Source organism: Chelonus insularis, unplaced genomic scaffold (assembly GCF_013357705.1).
Source record: "Chelonus insularis isolate UGA/USDA-ARS -01 unplaced genomic scaffold, ASM1335770v1 contig_35_pilon, whole genome shotgun sequence".
In the NCBI taxonomy this organism is placed as follows: Eukaryota; Metazoa; Arthropoda; class Insecta; order Hymenoptera; family Braconidae; genus Chelonus; species Chelonus insularis.
In genome coordinates this window covers 565,251-584,431 of record NW_023276524.1, presented here as the reverse complement: position 1 = coordinate 584,431, position 19,181 = coordinate 565,251, and the positions used below count along the sequence as shown (strand labels likewise).

The 19,181-nt window shown below is 28.5% G+C and overlaps 4 protein-coding genes across 5 annotated transcripts; 1 reads left to right on the top strand and 3 right to left on the bottom strand.

Moving 5' to 3' along the window:
* Positions 1-4,264: 4,264 nt before the first annotated feature.
* Sobp (Sine oculis-binding protein) lies at positions 4,265-9,212 on the top strand. The gene is made up of 3 exons (XM_035083616.1): positions 4,265-4,491; positions 7,094-7,305; positions 7,384-9,212. The coding sequence occupies exons 1-3, from the start codon at positions 4,302-4,304 to the stop codon at positions 8,905-8,907; spliced, it is 1,926 nt and encodes a 641-aa protein (XP_034939507.1). The 5' UTR covers positions 4,265-4,301; the 3' UTR covers positions 8,908-9,212.
* Positions 9,213-9,712: 500 nt separating this feature from the next.
* On the bottom strand, positions 9,713-12,492 carry LOC118067071 (guanine nucleotide-binding protein subunit beta-like protein 1). The gene is made up of 4 exons (XM_035083617.1): positions 12,030-12,492; positions 11,791-11,969; positions 10,171-10,501; positions 9,713-10,091 (listed from the first exon to the last, which is right to left on the bottom strand). The coding sequence occupies exons 1-4, from the start codon at positions 12,171-12,173 to the stop codon at positions 9,786-9,788; spliced, it is 960 nt and encodes a 319-aa protein (XP_034939508.1). The 5' UTR covers positions 12,174-12,492; the 3' UTR covers positions 9,713-9,785.
* A 316-nt stretch (positions 12,493-12,808) lies between these two features.
* Positions 12,809-14,563, bottom strand: LOC118067053 (uncharacterized). Its single transcript, XM_035083581.1, has 4 exons — positions 14,487-14,563; positions 14,273-14,415; positions 13,529-14,190; positions 12,809-13,448 (listed from the first exon to the last, which is right to left on the bottom strand). The coding sequence occupies exons 2-4, from the start codon at positions 14,409-14,411 to the stop codon at positions 13,161-13,163; spliced, it is 1,089 nt and encodes a 362-aa protein (XP_034939472.1). The 5' UTR covers positions 14,412-14,415; positions 14,487-14,563; the 3' UTR covers positions 12,809-13,160.
* A 1,227-nt stretch (positions 14,564-15,790) lies between these two features.
* Positions 15,791-19,022, bottom strand: LOC118067082 (uncharacterized). Of its 2 annotated transcripts, XM_035083628.1 has the most exons (4): positions 18,864-19,022; positions 18,089-18,777; positions 17,330-18,003; positions 17,041-17,228 (listed from the first exon to the last, which is right to left on the bottom strand). In XM_035083628.1, exons 1-3 carry the CDS (start codon positions 18,895-18,897, stop codon positions 17,800-17,802), a joined length of 927 nt encoding a protein of 308 aa, XP_034939519.1. In that variant the 5' UTR covers positions 18,898-19,022; the 3' UTR covers positions 17,041-17,228; positions 17,330-17,799. The 2 variants fall into 2 exon arrangements, with proteins under 2 accessions (XP_034939518.1, XP_034939519.1); XM_035083627.1 differs by lacking the exons at positions 18,089-18,777; positions 18,864-19,022 and adding an exon at positions 15,791-16,459 and having other exon boundaries at positions 16,528-17,228; positions 17,330-17,538.
* Positions 19,023-19,181: the final 159 nt, after the last annotated feature.

The window sequence follows — 19,181 nt, the reverse complement described above, 5'->3', positions numbered from 1 at the left end:
ACAATGTAAAATATCAGATAAAATTATTATTATCCATTAAGATAAATATCAATATTAAATAACAGTAATTAAATTGTGAAAGCAAATCTAGCTATCAATCATTTGAATCCGAGGTCTGTTAATATGCATGCAGTAATAAATATGATTGAAAAAGCCCCTGTAAAATGAGATCAAGGTATTTGTTTTCAAAATATACGTGTTTTTATGAATTTTAAAAATATCGTATATTAACAAGAGAATGCATGAAAATATATTCAATAATATATACACACATAATACATATATAGTGACTGTAATATTCCAACAGTGAATATTGATCATAAATAACAATCTTATGTTAGATTTAGATTGCAGAGTTACACGATACGTTAAGTGAAATATAATAGTTATATATAGTTTGAGAGAAACGTGCGTGCCACACAAATCATGTGTGATGAACGTAGTACATACGCATAAAATTTCATTCAAAAAATAATAACGTATACATGTTTTATTTTTTTTTTAATTTCTCGTTTTCTTGCAGTTTAACTGCACCCCTTTCGTGTGCAATAATAGTAGTAGTACCTATAAGAGGTGTATGAGTATTATATGTCCATGTACATACTGAGTATATGTATATAATATGTATACTATACCAGATACCTATATGAGAAAGAGCTGAAGCAGACTAAGTCTCGTGTTACTTATCCTTCGCCTGATTTATTCGAAATCATAATAGGCTGAAACGCGACACCAAAACGGCTCGCCTCTCATTATTATATACCTTTTGCCTCGCAGTATATGTTCACCTGAGTGTTTGGTTTCTTACGCGAACTCGTCGATGATCCTCCGTATAATGCTGCTGATGTATACACCTATATATCTTTATTTTAAAACTGATGAAAGTTTTACACGCTAAGCATTTATCGGTTTATATTATTTTTCAACACAGATAAGTCAGTCGTGAGGTACAACTGCTAATTAAGTGTTTTATATAGGTTACCTCTTTTCATTAAATTTATAACATTATTTGATTATGATAAAGATTGACCATTCAATCTTTGAAATAATTCATACTAATTTTTTAATAGTAAATTGACATTTTTGTTTTGGAGTAAATTTCTCTTAAAGCTTTCTTTTTTGGAGTAGTTGTTTGAAAGGTTTAGCTAATTTAAAATATAGTTTAGATTTTAGCAACATAAATTCAATACTAAAGAATTCAAATTTTGTTGTAGGAATGACATACAAAATATTTACAAATATTAATATTGTTATGATAAAAAAATTTTGGAGTAGAATATTTTCAAAGTTTTGGTGTACTATTACATTTATCTAAGATCATCAATTTATATGTTTTTTTTCATTATATTGATGAAATTTTATTAATGAAAAACAATCTTATTATTATTTAAATTTCATTTATTATTTTTTAAAAATAATGAATATTTTCCTTCAAAATCTTTTTTTTTGAACGGCATTCATTTCATTGGAAATTCTACTTTCAATTAACAATATATTTTTGATTATCAGCTACATTTTAACATCAGAATTTAACAACAGTTAGGCTGAATATGAATATATAGTAACTCTATTCAATAAATCATTTGCATGAATATAGCTATCAATTTACCGACAAAATAAAATTTCAATAAAATCCATGATTATGTTATTCCTACTGTTTAAATGAAGATCATTAATAAAAAAGAAATAACAAAAGAGGTAAAAAACCTTTATGAGTATAGTGGCAAGTCAAAGAAATGTGAAATTGAAGATGAATTCCAAAGATTAACTGTAGCAATATTTGAAAAGAGGAGTGAATAGGCATGCATTGCTTCCAGAATTAAAAGTTGAATTAATGAAAGTTGTGAAGGAAATTGGAAGAAAAATATTTAATTAGTATCAATATAAGAACAATAATCACTCCAAAAATTATTACTCTTTAAAAAACTTAACAAAATATTTTGATGGAATATCATGACTATTTTCTATATTTCAATTTTTGATCATTGGTTTGAAATATTTGCAATTGCTGATTTGCTGCAAATTAACTAAACACGTGCTATCGAGAAGTTCTAAAATAAACGACCGTGGTTCAAATGTAAGAATAGTCATTTACATACGCATATTCCTACCCTTTAGACCTTTACATCTTCACAGACTACATTACTAATGTTAGTCTCTCGTTTTGCTACTAAATATACCAATGCTTTTTACTACTCTAATACAATCATCGCTTGTCATCCAAAATTCTCAACAGACTTTTCGTGCTATAAATTCTTATAGCTAATGGAAACCTTCAAGATAAAAATAAGTCAATAACTACATTATATTTTTTTTTTACACTGGTTAATTGTTTTACATTTTTTATATTTTTCCAAATAAAACAATGAATGGAGAAAATATTCTATCATATTGATTTCAGTTACAGAAAAATCTCTAAAAGTAGAATTATGTGGTGATGTTCCGACACTCCACATCCAATAAAATATATTTTTCATATTTATCCACATCACATCCATTTAATCATACTCTCCAACAGAAAAAAAAGCTCACTCCAAATGTTAACAAAATATTTTCCATCTCTCTGAACAGTCACTACTACATAATATCTATCAAATAATTCCAAACTCTTTTAAAAGTTTTTTGTTGAGTTTTTTCCAAATTGCTTGTCCAAATAATATGGTATTTTTCTTTGGTAATTATACGTTAAATCTGTAATTTACTGCTGTGCACGGAAAGATTTTCGTGCCACAATAGTTTTGAAACTTCAGTGCACAGAAAGCATCGTCGTTAGTTAGAGCCGCAATGCAGCGTTTAATTGAAGATATAAATTAAAGGCAAAAAAGATAAAAGATAATATGAGCAGGGTTTTATATAGTTTCACATCCGCAGGTGCAGGTTGAGTACATCAACTTAGGCTACATATGCAATATACACATGCATGAATATAATGACACGGGGATATAAATTAGTAATTTAAGACGTAAATGATCCTTCGACAAGTACACACATCCAGCCGATTATGTCGCGAGATACAACGAGATATTCTACTTTACTTGTGCATGGCTGTTGCATTAATATATGCGGCAAAATAATGTATATCCTGTTACATGTTTATATATGTATATATCAAAATAATTTGGTGCATAGTAAAATATATGTAACTTATATTAATGTTTGATATATACACATATACATATGCTTATATAGAAATGCCACAAACATTGGTATATCGTAATATGATATTAGCAGCCTGCACCTTGTGTGCCGCCAGATGTATATAGCTTCTATTCACTGAGTTAAATACATAATCACATGCTTAAATATGTTTCTCAGCTATACTAATTTCAACTAGAATAATCAGCTCTATAAACCAAATTCAAAAGTTATTTAATGAGAGTTTAATTTACATTGAAAAACTCATTAGTTTAGGATAAATTATTTCCATTTATTCCATATACAATTTCATATTTAATTGTTGGAAATAATTTTGTTATTTGTGGAGAATCTTGGATCTAGAGTAGTTACTGTTCTATTTATAATTGATAAACTGACTTGGTTAGATAAATAAACGATGGTTTTTAAGTACATATCCATCTTTTGGAGCGGATAAATACATTTAATTTACATGGAAATGAAATATTTAATTTACATATCTTGTAGGAGATTGAGTTTTTTTTTTTTGGAGTAAGAAATATTATATTATTACTTTTTACGCATCCTTATTTTTCATAACTTGTGAAATTCTAAACTGCTTTCTTTTCTTATTGAATTTAATTGATCTATGAACCAAATATATTACGTAGGCTTTCATTTTTAATTATAATTAAACCATTATTGATTTATTCGTCATCAATATCAGTAATTAATAAACATTAATGATAATTGACGTGAATAGATGTAATATTTTCTTTTGATAAAATAAATTATAAAAACCATTCATCAAAGTTGAGTCGTGTTGCTGAACATTCCGATTAGATGTAAAGTGTATTTAAAAGACCTAGAAAGAAAATTAATGTGTTAATATTAATGTAACTTAGTAATAAGCTTACATAAATAAAGTTTAAATATTTATCAAATACAATTTGATTAATATTTTCAATATTCATTTTCAGAAAAATGCTGAAAAAACAGTGAACCAAGTGCTGACTAAATTGGTATGGCCATAAAATAAACCACTTACCAAACTTGGCTGTGATAAACTTCTTCAGCAGCTTAGTGGTATCCTGCAGCATCACTAATTTCTCATGGTTACTTTGAAAACAACACCTTCTTTAAATTCTTAAACAAAAGATCTCTCGAAATAGTTGCGACGATCCCGGATGTCGCGATCATCTTCGGTAGATGTAGTCAACACCATTTCTATTGTTTCGGGGTCATCAGCAGTTAAGGATATCAATGAAGTGACGGACATGCCTTCTGCCGTATCCCTTACAACAACACCACAGGTAGCTACAAGTCCTCCTCACAGCAGGATCACAGAAAACAGCGACTCTGCTCCAGATACTCCTGGTAAGAAACAAAAAAATTGTAAGGATGGGAAGTGATGTTTATCATATAAAATATACCATCTGATAGTTAATATGCTTTTAAAAGTGTTAGTGATAAAAAATGTAACGTTTAGGATCGAATTACATTAAGTTTGATCGTAATGATATAAAGTGAATAGGAAAAAAAAGTATTTTAATACCTCCGTATTTCAGAGCATGCCTATCCGTGCGAGCTACATATACATCGCGCAGGAATAGCGTACAGTAACTTGATACAATCTTGCCATGCCGAGAATAAATCGTTAAATATCAGCCAAACGCGCGAGATCATCGTAAAAATATTTTCTAAGTTCGTGGGATTTTCAGGGATGAACATAAAAATATCTCGGTGTGGTACTACGATACTTTTCGAGCATCATTTTCCATATTATGTATACTGATAAAGAATTTTACTCGATATTGATTCAATATAAACATACACTTTTAATTAATAACTGACTATTTAATGATTTATAATTAATTGTGATGCTGTGCATTATCATAAATAAATAACACAACAAAAAATGATCAATTATTTTTGCAAAATTTGTTTCACAATTTAACTTTTAGACTCTTAGTAGGTAGTTAGAATTTATTTATTTATTCATGATAATTGGAATGTTTATTTATAATTTTACAAAAATCAATGCTACGTACCAAGAAAATTATAAATAATTATTCAACTAAGAAAATGACATCACATCTCATTTAGGAATTGCATGACAGCTTAATATAATCATAAGTTATTCTTCATATTGAAGAAAAAAAAACATTTTTTGAATATTAATAAACCACCTTATAACTTTGAAAAAAGGATATTTTGTTTGAATATATTTTTAAAATATTGGAGAAATATTTTGGCACTGAAAATAATCCAGGAATTTTTGGAGATTTTTCGCAAATGAATAATGTATTAATAGATACGATTAATGAACACGATTTATCTTTGGAAAATTATCAAAATGTTTACGACTTGAAATCTGATTGAAAGTATTATAAATCTACTTGATTAAATAATATTCTGGCTAGAATTTAGTATTTATTGCTGCCTTTCCTAAATTAATGGTAGGATCTATAGCAACAATTAATAATATTTTCAAAGTTGTTACGTATAATTATTTCATTGGTTACCTAAAAACGTTGTTTCCTTATGAAATTAATATTAATCCTTGAAGATAAATCGTGTTGTTGTTGGAACATCCATCAGATCTTTTTACGTTACATAAACATAATAATACCCTCACGACTTTTACTTATTTAAGATTGATTATATAAAATTAATTTATCTAACTATTCTTCAACTTTATATAAAACTTTAATGTAATGATAATTAATTTTTTAACACATATATTTTTATATCAATCCATTTGAGTGATAATAATTCACATTTTTAATCATTTTCTTTTATTACTTGTCCATGTAAATGTTCAGAAAATATTTTAAAAACGAAAACTAATAATGGTTTCAATTTTCGATGTCATGTTCCTATAAATATTCATAGAACGACTGGTTTTAATTTCACTTCACTTCACCTTTTTCGATCTAAAACAAAAAAAAGTGAGAAGTTGAAGTTAATGGTTGAGTCATATTTCAAAGAATTATTTTTAAAAATTGATTAACAAAAATAAAAAATATTTTTTAGTATTTTATATAATCGTAAATGACATTGAATTGAAAAAAGTTTTCTACTTACAAATCCTTAGAAGATACTCACTTGTATGAATGAAATATACAGTAGCTCAGGAACTTGTATCGAAACGTTTATTTTTGGAGAGACTTGAATCGTTTATTTTGTGGTAATTTAAAACTCTTTGTCGGATGTTTATAAGCCGTAAATTCTGCATATTTTATGCTTAAATACTATATTTTATTTACTTAGTCATCTTTAGAGATGCAGATGAATAAGAGAGGAAAATACAGGACACAGCATGTTGATGATATATGTCCAATGTGATTGTGTGTTGTCTATATAGTAAGCACAGGGTAGCAAGCAACATGCAGTGCTTGAAATCCTAGAAGCTCCCGTTGCGATGAAATGGTTCGGATGGGCAAAAGGAGATGCTGCACAACATCCCAACATGAAAATGACACGTGATAGTTGAGAATGTATAGCTGGGTGTAATTATTTACGAAACGTGTGATTCTTGAGTTCCCATCGCAGAAAGACAGATGTACCACATATGACAGATAAAAGAAATTTATAAAAAAAAATTCGCACCAGAGATTGTTATTACTTTTAAATCACAAATACGACAAAAGGGTTTCTGTGTTTAATGAAGATGGAAAAATAAATTTCTAGCTTTTTTGAAATAAAATATATCAAATATTTTATCAAACTTAATTATTAAATCATTCAGAATATTGTAAAAACTATTGAAAAATTGATAAAAATATTATCATGATTATTTTAAATGCGTAAAATAATATCAAAGTCATTTTTGAGGTATTTTTCGAAATTTTCATATTAAAACTATGAAAGTACCCAATTTGAACATTATCTTAATTTCAAAATCACTTCCTTTAAAGATAAATGTAAGTTTAGAAATAATATGTGGATTTTTTATCCATGTGATATTCTCTTTCAGACAGTTCAACGACATGTTCTTGGTGTAGACGAACTGGAGGATCATGGGAGCCTGGAAGTTCATTATCCTGCACTGCAGGAATCACTAGTAATGCTGGAAAATTTTGCAGTGAGGCTTGTTTCGCTGCAGGTAGACGTGCAGCTTTTAAACGAGCTAGGACATGTGATTGGTGCCGTCATCTACGACATTCCGTCAGTTATGTAGATTTTCAGGTAAACAACTCCTTTAAAACTCCTATAAATTAAAAAAAAATAATCTAACAATAAAAAATTTATGATATCCATTAATAGGATGGTGAGAATCAACTCCAGTTCTGTAGTGATAAATGTTTGAACCAATATAAGATGAATATATTCTGCCGAGAAACTCAGGCATATTTAGCACTACATGGTCTAACAAGTATTTCTTCAACTAGTAATCAAAGTATCGGTGATGGATTAATTACTCCTGAGCTATGGTTACGAGACTGCCAATCACCCCAATCAAGTTCATTAGACGATGAAGCTCTAGTTGTCGATGATGAGCCAATGAATTGGTCAAGTGATTGTGGTCTCGATAATGAGGAAAGAGACCGTTTAGCTTCTGGAAATAATTCTTCAGTTCAGAACAGTCCAGCCCAAACACCAAATAATAAGCAAATAAAAAGCGAAGAAAAAGACAGTGAAGATTCATCAATGCAAGATTTTCAAGAAGAAACCATTAAACTAGCCATCAAGGAGTCACTCAAAGACGAAGAATATAGAAGATGCAAAGCGCGTAAAGAAGAAATGGATTCTTTCAAGTCATTTTCAGTTTGTGTAGAGTCTAGAATTCCACCAAGTAATTTACCAACAAACAACACAACTGTAAAGACTTGCAGAAGATCCAAAAGTTCTCCAGAAAGTTTAAAGGCTTCTCCTCTACATTCAGATAGTTCACGAAAGGGCACTATATTTATTAAAGATGTGAGAAAGTTGTTGAGAAGAGATCCAGAAAAAGGACGTAATTCAATACATCGTACAGAATGTCGGATTCCATCTAATAACACTATTACTACGCATAATAGTTCAGCTGCTACCAACAAATTACCAGTATCATTTCATCTACCACAAATTCATTCTTCCCAATCACTTCCTAGAGAATTTTTTCCTACCTTCCATCAATCATTTACACCACCTCATCAAGTACCATTGAGATTTAATCTAAACTCTAATAACACCTCGATACCATCAATTTCTTCACCTAACATAGGAATGAGGCCTAAAATTCCGGTCAATTCATTTCATACAAAAACGTCTCCAACGAATCCTCAGTTTAGTCTATTACCTCCTGTCACAGTTTTAGTTCCTTATCCAATTCCCATACCAATTCCTCTCCCAATACCAATACCTCAGTCTGTGTTTGAAAAATTTTTCAACTCCAAAAATTCTTCAAAACAATCTACTGAAAAGGAAAATGATACTTCGTCAAATCTAGACAATCCAACTTTTCCTCAAGATCTTTCTCAACGTAGTAAATTAAAAAATGCTCAATCATCAAACTGTTTTACTGAGCAAAATCTCTCTATAAAGGCTGATAAGTTATCTACTTTATCTGACTCATCAACTTCTTCATCCACTTCTGCACCTTCAACTTTGAGCACCAAACAATCACCTTTTAGTTCTTTTATTACTGATAGTCCTAGGGCAGCATCAGCTTTACCAGTACTTCCAATTACATTATCCAATGATATCCATGAACAAAGGTCTTCGAGAAAAAGGAAACACTTGCAGTCTGAAAGTTTGGGTGAACTTGATTTAAGACTTAAACGTAAAAACAAATTTGTACCAGTATAGATGTTTTTGTGAAACATGTTATAAAGTATTAATGTTTTTATCTGTAATTTCAACTTGTTTCGCTAAATAGATATTTTTTTCATAAATCAAAAAATATATTAAATACTTAATTAATTAATAATACAAATAAGAAAACTATTACGACACTGTTATGTATAAGTAATAAAAGGTGATTTTAATAGTCCGAAATTATCGAATAAAATTTCAGAGTTAAAATATGATTTTTACATTATGACTTCATTAATATTGTCTTTTGATTCACTTGATAATTAACATATAAAAAATAACCCGATTAATTAATTTTTTTTCTAATGAAAATTTGATTCAAATTGAATATACTTTTAATACAAGCTCTAAATAAAACTCATAGTAGTCGGTTATCAAATTTAAACAGAATAACTGGAAAACTATCTAAAAGATATTCCATTCTAAAAAAAATTAACAATTTTCGTTTAATTTGTAAAATATTATTGCATGCTTGGTTATATATTTAAATTGAAAGATCACACACTTTACATACTGACATAAATTATTTATAATATTTTAATATCAAAAATGAATTTTGGAAAGATTAGAGACTCGTTTGGTGAAGATTAGCTTTTAGACAATTATTATTGAAATGTACACTTTCAATTTAGGTCATTTATAAAAACTAATCGCAGGCGATTAGAATTCAACTGAAATTATAATAAATGTTAAAAAAGTCAATACTGTTTGTGTGGAATTTAAAAAAAATTAAGTTAATTTTATTTAAATTATTAATGAAAATGAAGTTTTTTAAAAAAATATTTCAATAAATGTATTAAAAATTGTCATTTTTTCTATTTTATTATTTTTATTATTTTCGTTCCGTAACAATACTTGAATAAAATCGTCATTTATTGATTGTAGAGATCCCAAAGAGACACAGTACCATCTTTACCTGTTGCAGCCATTAATGTTTTATTATTCCATGCTTGGACTTTCTCACTTGAGTAAATAATATCAAAAATAGTCGATCTGTGTTGATCAAGAACTGCAAGAGGTCTGAGTGTTTTCCATGAAAAAACACGAACTCTTCCATCCCACCCACCTGAAGCAAAAACTTTAGAATCTAATCTTGATGCAAGAGCAGATATACCAGAGTTTTTCAAAGTTATTGACGTCTTGTGGATGAGTTGATTTTTTCTATTCAGCTCAAATACCTTTAAAAAGATATTTCAATATAAAATTCATTTAAAAAACACATACATACAAAGTACCAAATAGTAAACTGAAATATACCTCCATTTTATCTGTTGGATTTCCAACTATACCTCTCATCCAGTATTTGTCAAAAGTTAAAGCCATTGGACATGATTCAGTATTTAACCAACTGATAGCTGCCTTTTCTTTAACATCCCACAAAGCAATTGCTCCACTTTCATATGCAACCAAAACGATGTTATTTTCATCACCACAACATTTTATTGCCATCACTTCACCCAACGGTTTTGTCTCAGATAATTGCGTCGGATCCAAATTGTATATAACTTTTTGAGTTTTCAGAGACAGTGCTCCGACACACGAATTAGGTAGAGGAATCAATAGTATGTCATTGTTTAAAATTTGACATCTGAAAATAGATTAATATATTTATTTCTATTTACGTTGAGAACTGTTATCTTATAAATACATTATTTAAATTAAGTTTGTTCAGTAACAGGTCTTTCGAACAGATTAATATTAATTCGTTATAAACCCGTTATAATTTTTCACTATGATTGTCTAGTTTGATTATAAAAATTGTTCCTAAAATAAATTTAAAACTTTTTTTAGTAAATAATTATTATTATTTATAAAAAAAATACAATTTAAACATTCGAATGTTTAATTGCCATATTAATATTGTCTATAATAATTATCAATCAATTAGTAATAAACGTAATAGTCCAATTGTAAACTCAACTTTAGTATTAATCAAACAATAAGTATGATACTAAAACAAATATAAATCAAGAGATACGGTAGTGTCTCGTGCGCCAAGCATAAATCGCCGCCATTTAGTCCTTACGTCACGACGAGGCACTACCGTGTCTCTATACAAATTATAAGATGATTTTTGCAGGTTATAATTTTTAAATTTAAAATTTTTTTCTTATTATAACATAAACATAGGTTGAAATTAAGAATTTACTAGGAAAGCGATCGTTGACTTTCGATTAAGCATACTATGAAGTATTATCATTGCTTTATTCATAATATACGAAATTGAAAAAATTTTGTTGCGCAAAAATTGAGTAAAATGAGAGTTTATTCATGGAGCAATCATACTTTTTTTTTATCAAGTTGGTGATCAGAGTTTTTAATTGCTATTCTCTCACTACCAGATTATAAATATGGTAACAAGTTAATTTTGCTCGAGCGCGAATATACAAATAATTAAAATATTTTCTGAACAGATTCATTTTTTTTAAATATTCCTTTTCAGTTTATAATATGTACAAAAAATGGTGAAATCTCATCAAAAACAGCCCCCTCCTTCTGGGCTGTACAAAAATGTGCGCCAAACATAAATAACGACAATAATGAAATTACAAAAAGTCCTAAAATCATCAAACGCCAATTATTCATTTTAAATATTGTTGATTTGTAGATTTAAATAATTGGCATTTAATGATTTTAGGACTTTTTGTAATTTCATCATTGTCGTTATTTATATTTGGCGCACATTTTTGTACAGCCCAGAAGGAGGGGGCTGTTTTTGATGAGATATTATATTACAATAAAGACTTGACTTTAAAAAAACAAAATACAATCTGATGAAATAAATTATTTTGATTAGATCAATAGTTAATTATTGTACCAAGGAAGGAATAAAAACTAAGTTACTTATACTGATGATAATAAAAACAACTAGATTACTTGCAAAATCCACAAAAATCGGTGTTAATAGATTTGTCAAATGTCCAGGTAGATCCATTCGGTCTCCAGACATCGAGACTTCTATCTTTTCTCTGGATTATCAGATATTCATCATCAAAGGTATGTAACGAAAGACACTGTTCTTTGATGGTCTCAAGTTTATATACTTCTCGGTGTTTCTAAGAAATGACAATCAAAGAGTAAGAAATAAAAATTGGAGAAATATTTATTCATCTTACTTTCAAGTCCCAAATGTGGATGTTTCCGGTTTCAGCACCAGCATAAAGGTGTTCAATGTACGGTGAGATTCGAAAGAGAAGACCATGGACAGGACCCATGCTTCCTCGTAAAATGTAAATTGGATCCGGTGGAAGAATTGCCATTGTTTATATGCTTGGCTTGAATTTTTGATACCAATTTCAATTATACTTTTTGGAGCTGATGCGTCGACACGTTATAGAAGACGGGAGGTGCACGACACTTCAAACGAGTATTAGACGCGAAAAATTCACTAAAGTAATTTGTGATACTGCATGCAATGCTCAAAGGAATAATTAAAAGATTACCGTTCACTTATCCAAACGGTTCAAGATCAATTCTTTACATATTGTTTAACTTTTTTTAAGAAAACGCGTCAGATGAACCTCCCGTCTTCCATTCATCAGACGTCACCGTTGGGCAAAAACATCGTTTCGTTCAACAATAATATGTACGCATACAATTGCGCACATGTAGCGGTAAATGGAGATTGGCATATACTATAGATGCTCGTTTATGCATATATCCATCGATTACTTCAACATTTGCATTATCAACTAAAAAAATATTTTCAAGTGTTTGAAACGATTGTTGGTAATACTTCTGTTATCATCAGTGCATTTTTTATCGATAATTTTGATTGATGTACACCATCAATTCAAATCAAAATGGCTGATTGAATGTCATAATATGTTTATAAGTTTCATTTCAAAAATTAAACATCTACTAAGATGAATAACTTAAAAATTCGTATCTTGTATTTGTTTTGTTTTATTTTTTTCATTAACAATGTCAACAACTAACATCGATTAATATTAATTATTGATAATTGTTAAATTTTAATACTTCAATTGAAGTTTCTAACTTATATTTCTATATTTTAACAAATGATAATAATATATAAATCATCTATAAACATATATCATAACTTGGATACAGAATTAGCAATCATGCTTATTAACCACAGCTAAAAACAATCATGTTTAATGGTCTGATTTCGACCTGATCGATGATTAAAAATTAAATAAAAATATTTACTGTGGTTTGTATACATTCAGTTGTTTTTAAATACTTCTAAACCCAAAATTTGGTAATGATCCAAAAGACTTGAATTATTTCATAAACTCATCACTATCAGGTTTGTCCTCCATCTGGTCACTATTTTCTTCGGAATCACCATCATCATAAAACCATTTCCCTGTAACTATTCCAGCACATGCGGGATTCTTAATCTCTGGAAAATTATCTTTAGCCGGAACTACTGAATCATAGATAATTGTCACATTTTCACGTAGCTTTAATTCTCCTGTTGGATTTTTTAAGACGGATAAAGTCATAGTTGTTTCTGTTGAAGAAATGAATGTTGAATGATCCGCAATGATCCTACTCTTCGAAGATTCCTGTAAGTTAATATTAACTATTAATAATACAGAAAAAAAATATAATGCTAATTTCAGATAAAATAAATTTTCTTTTTCACCATTTTTATCGACATTTTAGGCTCCTTTAACCAGCTTTCACGACTTTCGAAGAAATATGGTGCAGCTATTTTACAGTTTTTCAAATCCCTTATCTTGTCAATAATAACTCTGTTGTTAGGACTCCACATTTTATATTTTCCAGTTTTTTCTTTGTTAGTATGCTCCATCAAATCGTCCAATTGCACATAAAAATCAGTCAAACAACTACCAGTCGTAAAATTTTCAGATACTCTGTAAGCTCCATCAGGTTTTCCGACTAAGTTCATTCCAGTATGAAATTGGTTAATAATGTATCGTATCTTATCCAAGGATGATGGAGCTATTGAAGTCGGGACTATTAATTTTTCAATTCCTAATTCGTTGAATTTTATTGAAAATGTTAACCGGCTGTATTCATCAGGAGCTTCTGTGCTAGCAACATAAGTGTCTGTGTGTGTCAAGTTTCGATAACTGAGTATCATTTTAGATTTTTCTAAATGACAATTAAAATTGTCTGGCTTCTGATATCGGCATCTCAACTGTGATGATAAATTTGATGCCATAATATGTAAAAATTGTGTCTCGTTGGTTGAAGGAATCGCTTCAGCGTTGAAGGTAACATTGTAAATAATTTCTGGACCTAATTGCTTAGCTGAGTCATTGTGATCTAGATAATTCACTGCTAAAAAACAGGAGATTCAATTTAATTAGTATGATAAATTAATGTTTTTTATTTTAATAAAATATTTTATATAAAAGCTTACCAACAAGCAAAGGTAAAATAAGGAACTTCATGATGCTGAGTAGAATAATTTTTAAGATTTGCGGAGTTTCTTTATCTACAGTTCCTTTTATACCATCAAGTAAATTTGAACCAATTACCAAGATAATTCCATCAAACATAATTCTGAGAAATAAGTATATATATATAAGTATAAATAAGTACGTATATTATATATATGTACTGAAAATGCTTACATGAGAGCTTTTAATCCCCAAGTCACCTTGAGACGTACAATAATATCAGTATAATTCGCTGATTCATTATAAGGGTATTCATGAATTATTTTAACTGATTAACTTTTAATCAATATTTCATTTTCATATTCTAAATTTTTACTTTATTGGACAGTAAATTTGAGAAAATTCGATGTTAAGTGAATAACAAAAAAAGGGGTTATAATAAAAAATTATTTACCTCCATCTTAATTTATATAAAAATTGTCAGTGTGTTAAATTCCTTCTACAGAGAGAATTGCTGCTTTGGAGTTAATTCAATATCAATAGGCTCTATGGTCCACAGTGTATTGGAAAATGCCTCCATGCCTACCGCGAACTAATTTATAATTATATACTAATAATTTAATATTTTACGTATAATAATAATAAGTTCTTTTACATGATATTGAATTTACCTTCTTATTTTTTTCATTAAAAATGAAACTAAAATTTCACGAACGCTTCAACAAGTTCCATTGTCACTGGGCTAAAACTCTCATAGAATTTCCATTTAATTTGTGAAATAATTTTTTAAAATTAATTTTACAATCATCTTGGAGAGTAATTAAACATATAAACCTATTATTGTTCAATTTGAAAATTTCATTCTTGTTTAGAGCTTCATAGATCTTTCAAACTATTAAAACACTTGAAATTATTTGTATAACTATACATTTTTATCTACGAAATAAATTTAACAATGCAGTGAGATGAAAACAATCATTATCATTTTATTTATAATATGCTTATCTTTTTACTATCCATGTTTCGAAAAATATGTTTCATTAGAACGTTAAATACCTTCTTTAATTTAGCTTTGTTTACATTTTCAGAAATGTATGGAGCTTTTTAAATTAATCTTTATTAATAATTCAGCATATCATATTCGATACTTTTGTTCTATCATTTCTCTTACAACATTCAGTTTTAAATCAAATTTGAGTTTATCAAATCCCTAATCAAACTTTTCCGTTACAATATTTAAGCTGTCTGTAAATTCCTTCCAGTTTTGCATAAAATTTATTTTTACATAAAGTGAATTAACATTATCTCTTAACATATTCAATGTTCCAAAGTTAATGGATGATAGCACGACTTATTTTTTAATTTCCATATCGTTGAATTATATTTTCAACACAAAAAGATTTTTTAGATAATTTTAATTATTTTCTGATTGTAAATAATGTGAAGGATTGTTTGTGAACCATATTTCTAATTAATTTTGTTAAATTCTCAACGGAAAATATCTTCACCAAAAAGTAATTAATAAATAAAAAATATGATCGATTTTTAAAATAAATTTAATTTGTAGGCAACAATTAGTTAACTAATGCATATTAGTTAATACAAAAACAACCAGAAACTTTATGATGAAAAAGATTCTTGATTACTTTAAGATGCTTCTTCATAAATTACAACTCTTTTTATATGCAATTACTAATATAGTTTGATTAAGAGTAATTTAAAAAAATTTACCTGTCTATATTTAAATGACTATTATGTTACTATCTATGTCTATGTGATTTTTAAAAAATTAGTTAATATTAACTTGCAAAATATTTTATTTAAAAAAATTTTTATGATCCAATTTTTTTCCGATCATTAAATAATAAATTTATTCTATGAAATATTTGATATTCTAAGTAACAGTAAATAAAATTAATATACATTTTACCTAATAATGACCTAAAATTTTTAACAAGTTTATATTTATTTATTAATTATTTTCGTTCGTTTAATTCGTTCTAGTGTTTTAGTGCCTCTTCAGTAACACAATCTCGTGATGATTTGGATTCATCACATCTTATTTCTTCTATTTTCTGCAGAGTTACACTTAATGATTCGTCTACTATGTATTTGGTGCCAGTATTACTATTTGTGACTGAGAACACATTTTTCGTCAAAGATGTAAAATTGTGGCGAGAGATTCCAATTGAACTGTCTAAAGAGTGCTGAAAAATAAATAGAACATATTGAAGTAAATAAATAAATTGTATTATTAAATTCATGTATCACTCACCATCTCTATATTAACTCCATTTGCTTTCATTTTCAATTCCTTAACTGCGAAAGGAGAGTATCTGGCATAATTTTTAGCAGCACACTTTTCATCTTCAATTTTTCGTAAGATTTGCAATGGTTTATCAAGAGTTTCATCAGGACGAGAAAATAGAAACAATTCTGCTCCTAAATCGTTTGATTTGCTTAAAGTAGCTGATGATTCCATAACATAATAACTTGTCTGACATATTCCAAGTGTTTGATTAGCTGAAACTTTGAAATTTCCTGATAATCGAGAAGAAAAGTTCAACATAAGATTCAACGGCTCGAATAATGAAGCCATGACAGCTCGTCCTGTTGGTTCAAGACTCGCGCTAATCCAAACTATCAAGTATTCATTATTTGTTACTTCAACTTCTAATGACACTTTCACTAGACTTTTTTTCACCCACATGTCTTCATATAAGAATTTTGAATTAATTTCTGACTTGTATTTTTCATCAAGGTATGTTGTTTGAACATCAACATTGTGAAAATAACATTGAAGATTCTTGAACATAAATTGACAAGTTAAAAGTGCATTTAATTTGAAGACTTCATCAGGAAGATCAAGTTTCGATTCAGCAGAAAAAGATTTGATAGCATAATCTTGAACCAAATATGTCGCTTTAGCTTTGTCTCCATTCGACCAAGGCGTAGCTGAAGAATTGAGTCTAGCAGCTGAAAAAATTCCAAATAGATGAGTGCAATCACCATATAAATTAAAAATTTTTAGGTAATAATTTGAATTGAACTTATTTATAACTTTTATAAGTTATTACCAAGGAACAAAGGAATAAGATTAACAATCATCATCTTGAAAACCTTTTGATTTACTGCTTTCCTGAAGATCTGTCACTCTTTTATATCAAATGAGAACTCCACTTACCTGATTAATTCAATTACCTAGACTTAAGCTCATCGTCATCATACTTCGTTACAAATTCTTCACAGAGATATATTTATCTACTAAATTAAGGAATGAGGCAAGTTTTTATGCTTTAGTCACGTTTTCATCCTTATATCCTAATAATGAATCATTCATACAATTTGCAATTATTTTTTTTTTTATGATTGTAATATTTAGAATGCCATATTTTTTGTGAATTAATACTATAAAAGCCTTTCATATTATCCGTTTATGCACTGTTTTTATTTTTTTTATATTGTTTAAACATTAAATCAAATCAAATATTATTATTCAATTATTAAATATCTATTTTTAGCCATTTTCATTCGTTAATTGTCAATCTTAATTAGCAATTCTTTCATCAATGCAATCATCTTCATTTTTTACTTCGTCGCATTTTATTTCTTCAATGCTATAAAGAGTTACACTCAACGATTCGTCGATTAGATATTTTGTTTGATCTTGATTATTCGTTATTGAAAATACATTTTTACCATAAGATGAAATATTGTTACGAGTTATTATCGTAAACCCTTCAACTGAATGCTGCAAAATGATTTCATCATTAGATTCATCTCATGATAATGCCAATTATCAAAAAACAAAAAAAATCATTTAGAAAAAAAATTACCGTGTCAATTTTTATGTTAGTTGAAAAAGAATGATATTCTCTTGATACAGCAGGTGAATACATATAAAGATGATCATTAGCACATTTTTCATCGACTTTCTTGAAAATCTCTAGTGGTCTATCAAGAGGTTCCTCTGGACGAGAGATAAGGAAAAATTCCATATCAGAATTTTTTCCTTCATTCTGTTCAGCAGATCGAGTTACAAGAAATCTAGCTTTACATCTTCCACCAGCAGTATCACTTTTAGTTTCGAAATTTCCTGTGAGTTGTGATTGGAAGTTCAATCCTAAATTCAGAGGTTGAAAAAGTGCTGTTATAACATTTCGTCCGAGTGCTTCTATATCTTTAGGTACCCATATGACCATGTATTCTTGATTCCGTGTTTCAGCTAATACGTCATCTTGCTCTAGAAGTTTCTTCAAATAAGAATCATTGGACATAAATTTCATGCTGGTATTAGCATTTGGCTTTTCATCAGCAAGAATAGTTTTAATATCAACATCATGAAAGTAACAATAATATCCAGTTCGTAAAAGTTGGCAAGTCAATAATGCTTTTAAATTAAATACTTCATCAGGTTGGTTCGAACTAGTGAAGTAAGTTTTGATTGCCTGATCATGAATCATGTATGTTACTTTAGCTTTTTCTCCATCTTTCCAAGATGAGGCTGGATAATTAAGTCTCGCAGCTAAAAAAAATAATTGATATTTGTTTGTCAACAAATTATTAGTGGTATTAATTTGATTATAATAGTAAAAAAAAATTTTTACTTACCAAGAATCAAAGGAATAAGAGTAACAATAAGCATCTTGAAAGACTATAAATTTATAGCTTTCCTGAAGATCTGCGACTCTTTTATATCAAATGGAAACTCCACTTATCTGATTGATCCAATTGCCTAGACCTAAGTTCATCTACATTGTACTTACCGAAGACATATTTACGTATTAAATTAGCGAATTACTCAAATTTTCGTGTCTAGGTCACGGTTATTTTACTAAGTAAAACTAATAAGCTCTTCACGAAATTTTTTAACAGTTTTATTAACGCAGAAAAGTATTTATCTAAAAAGTGATAATTTAAATTTTTTTA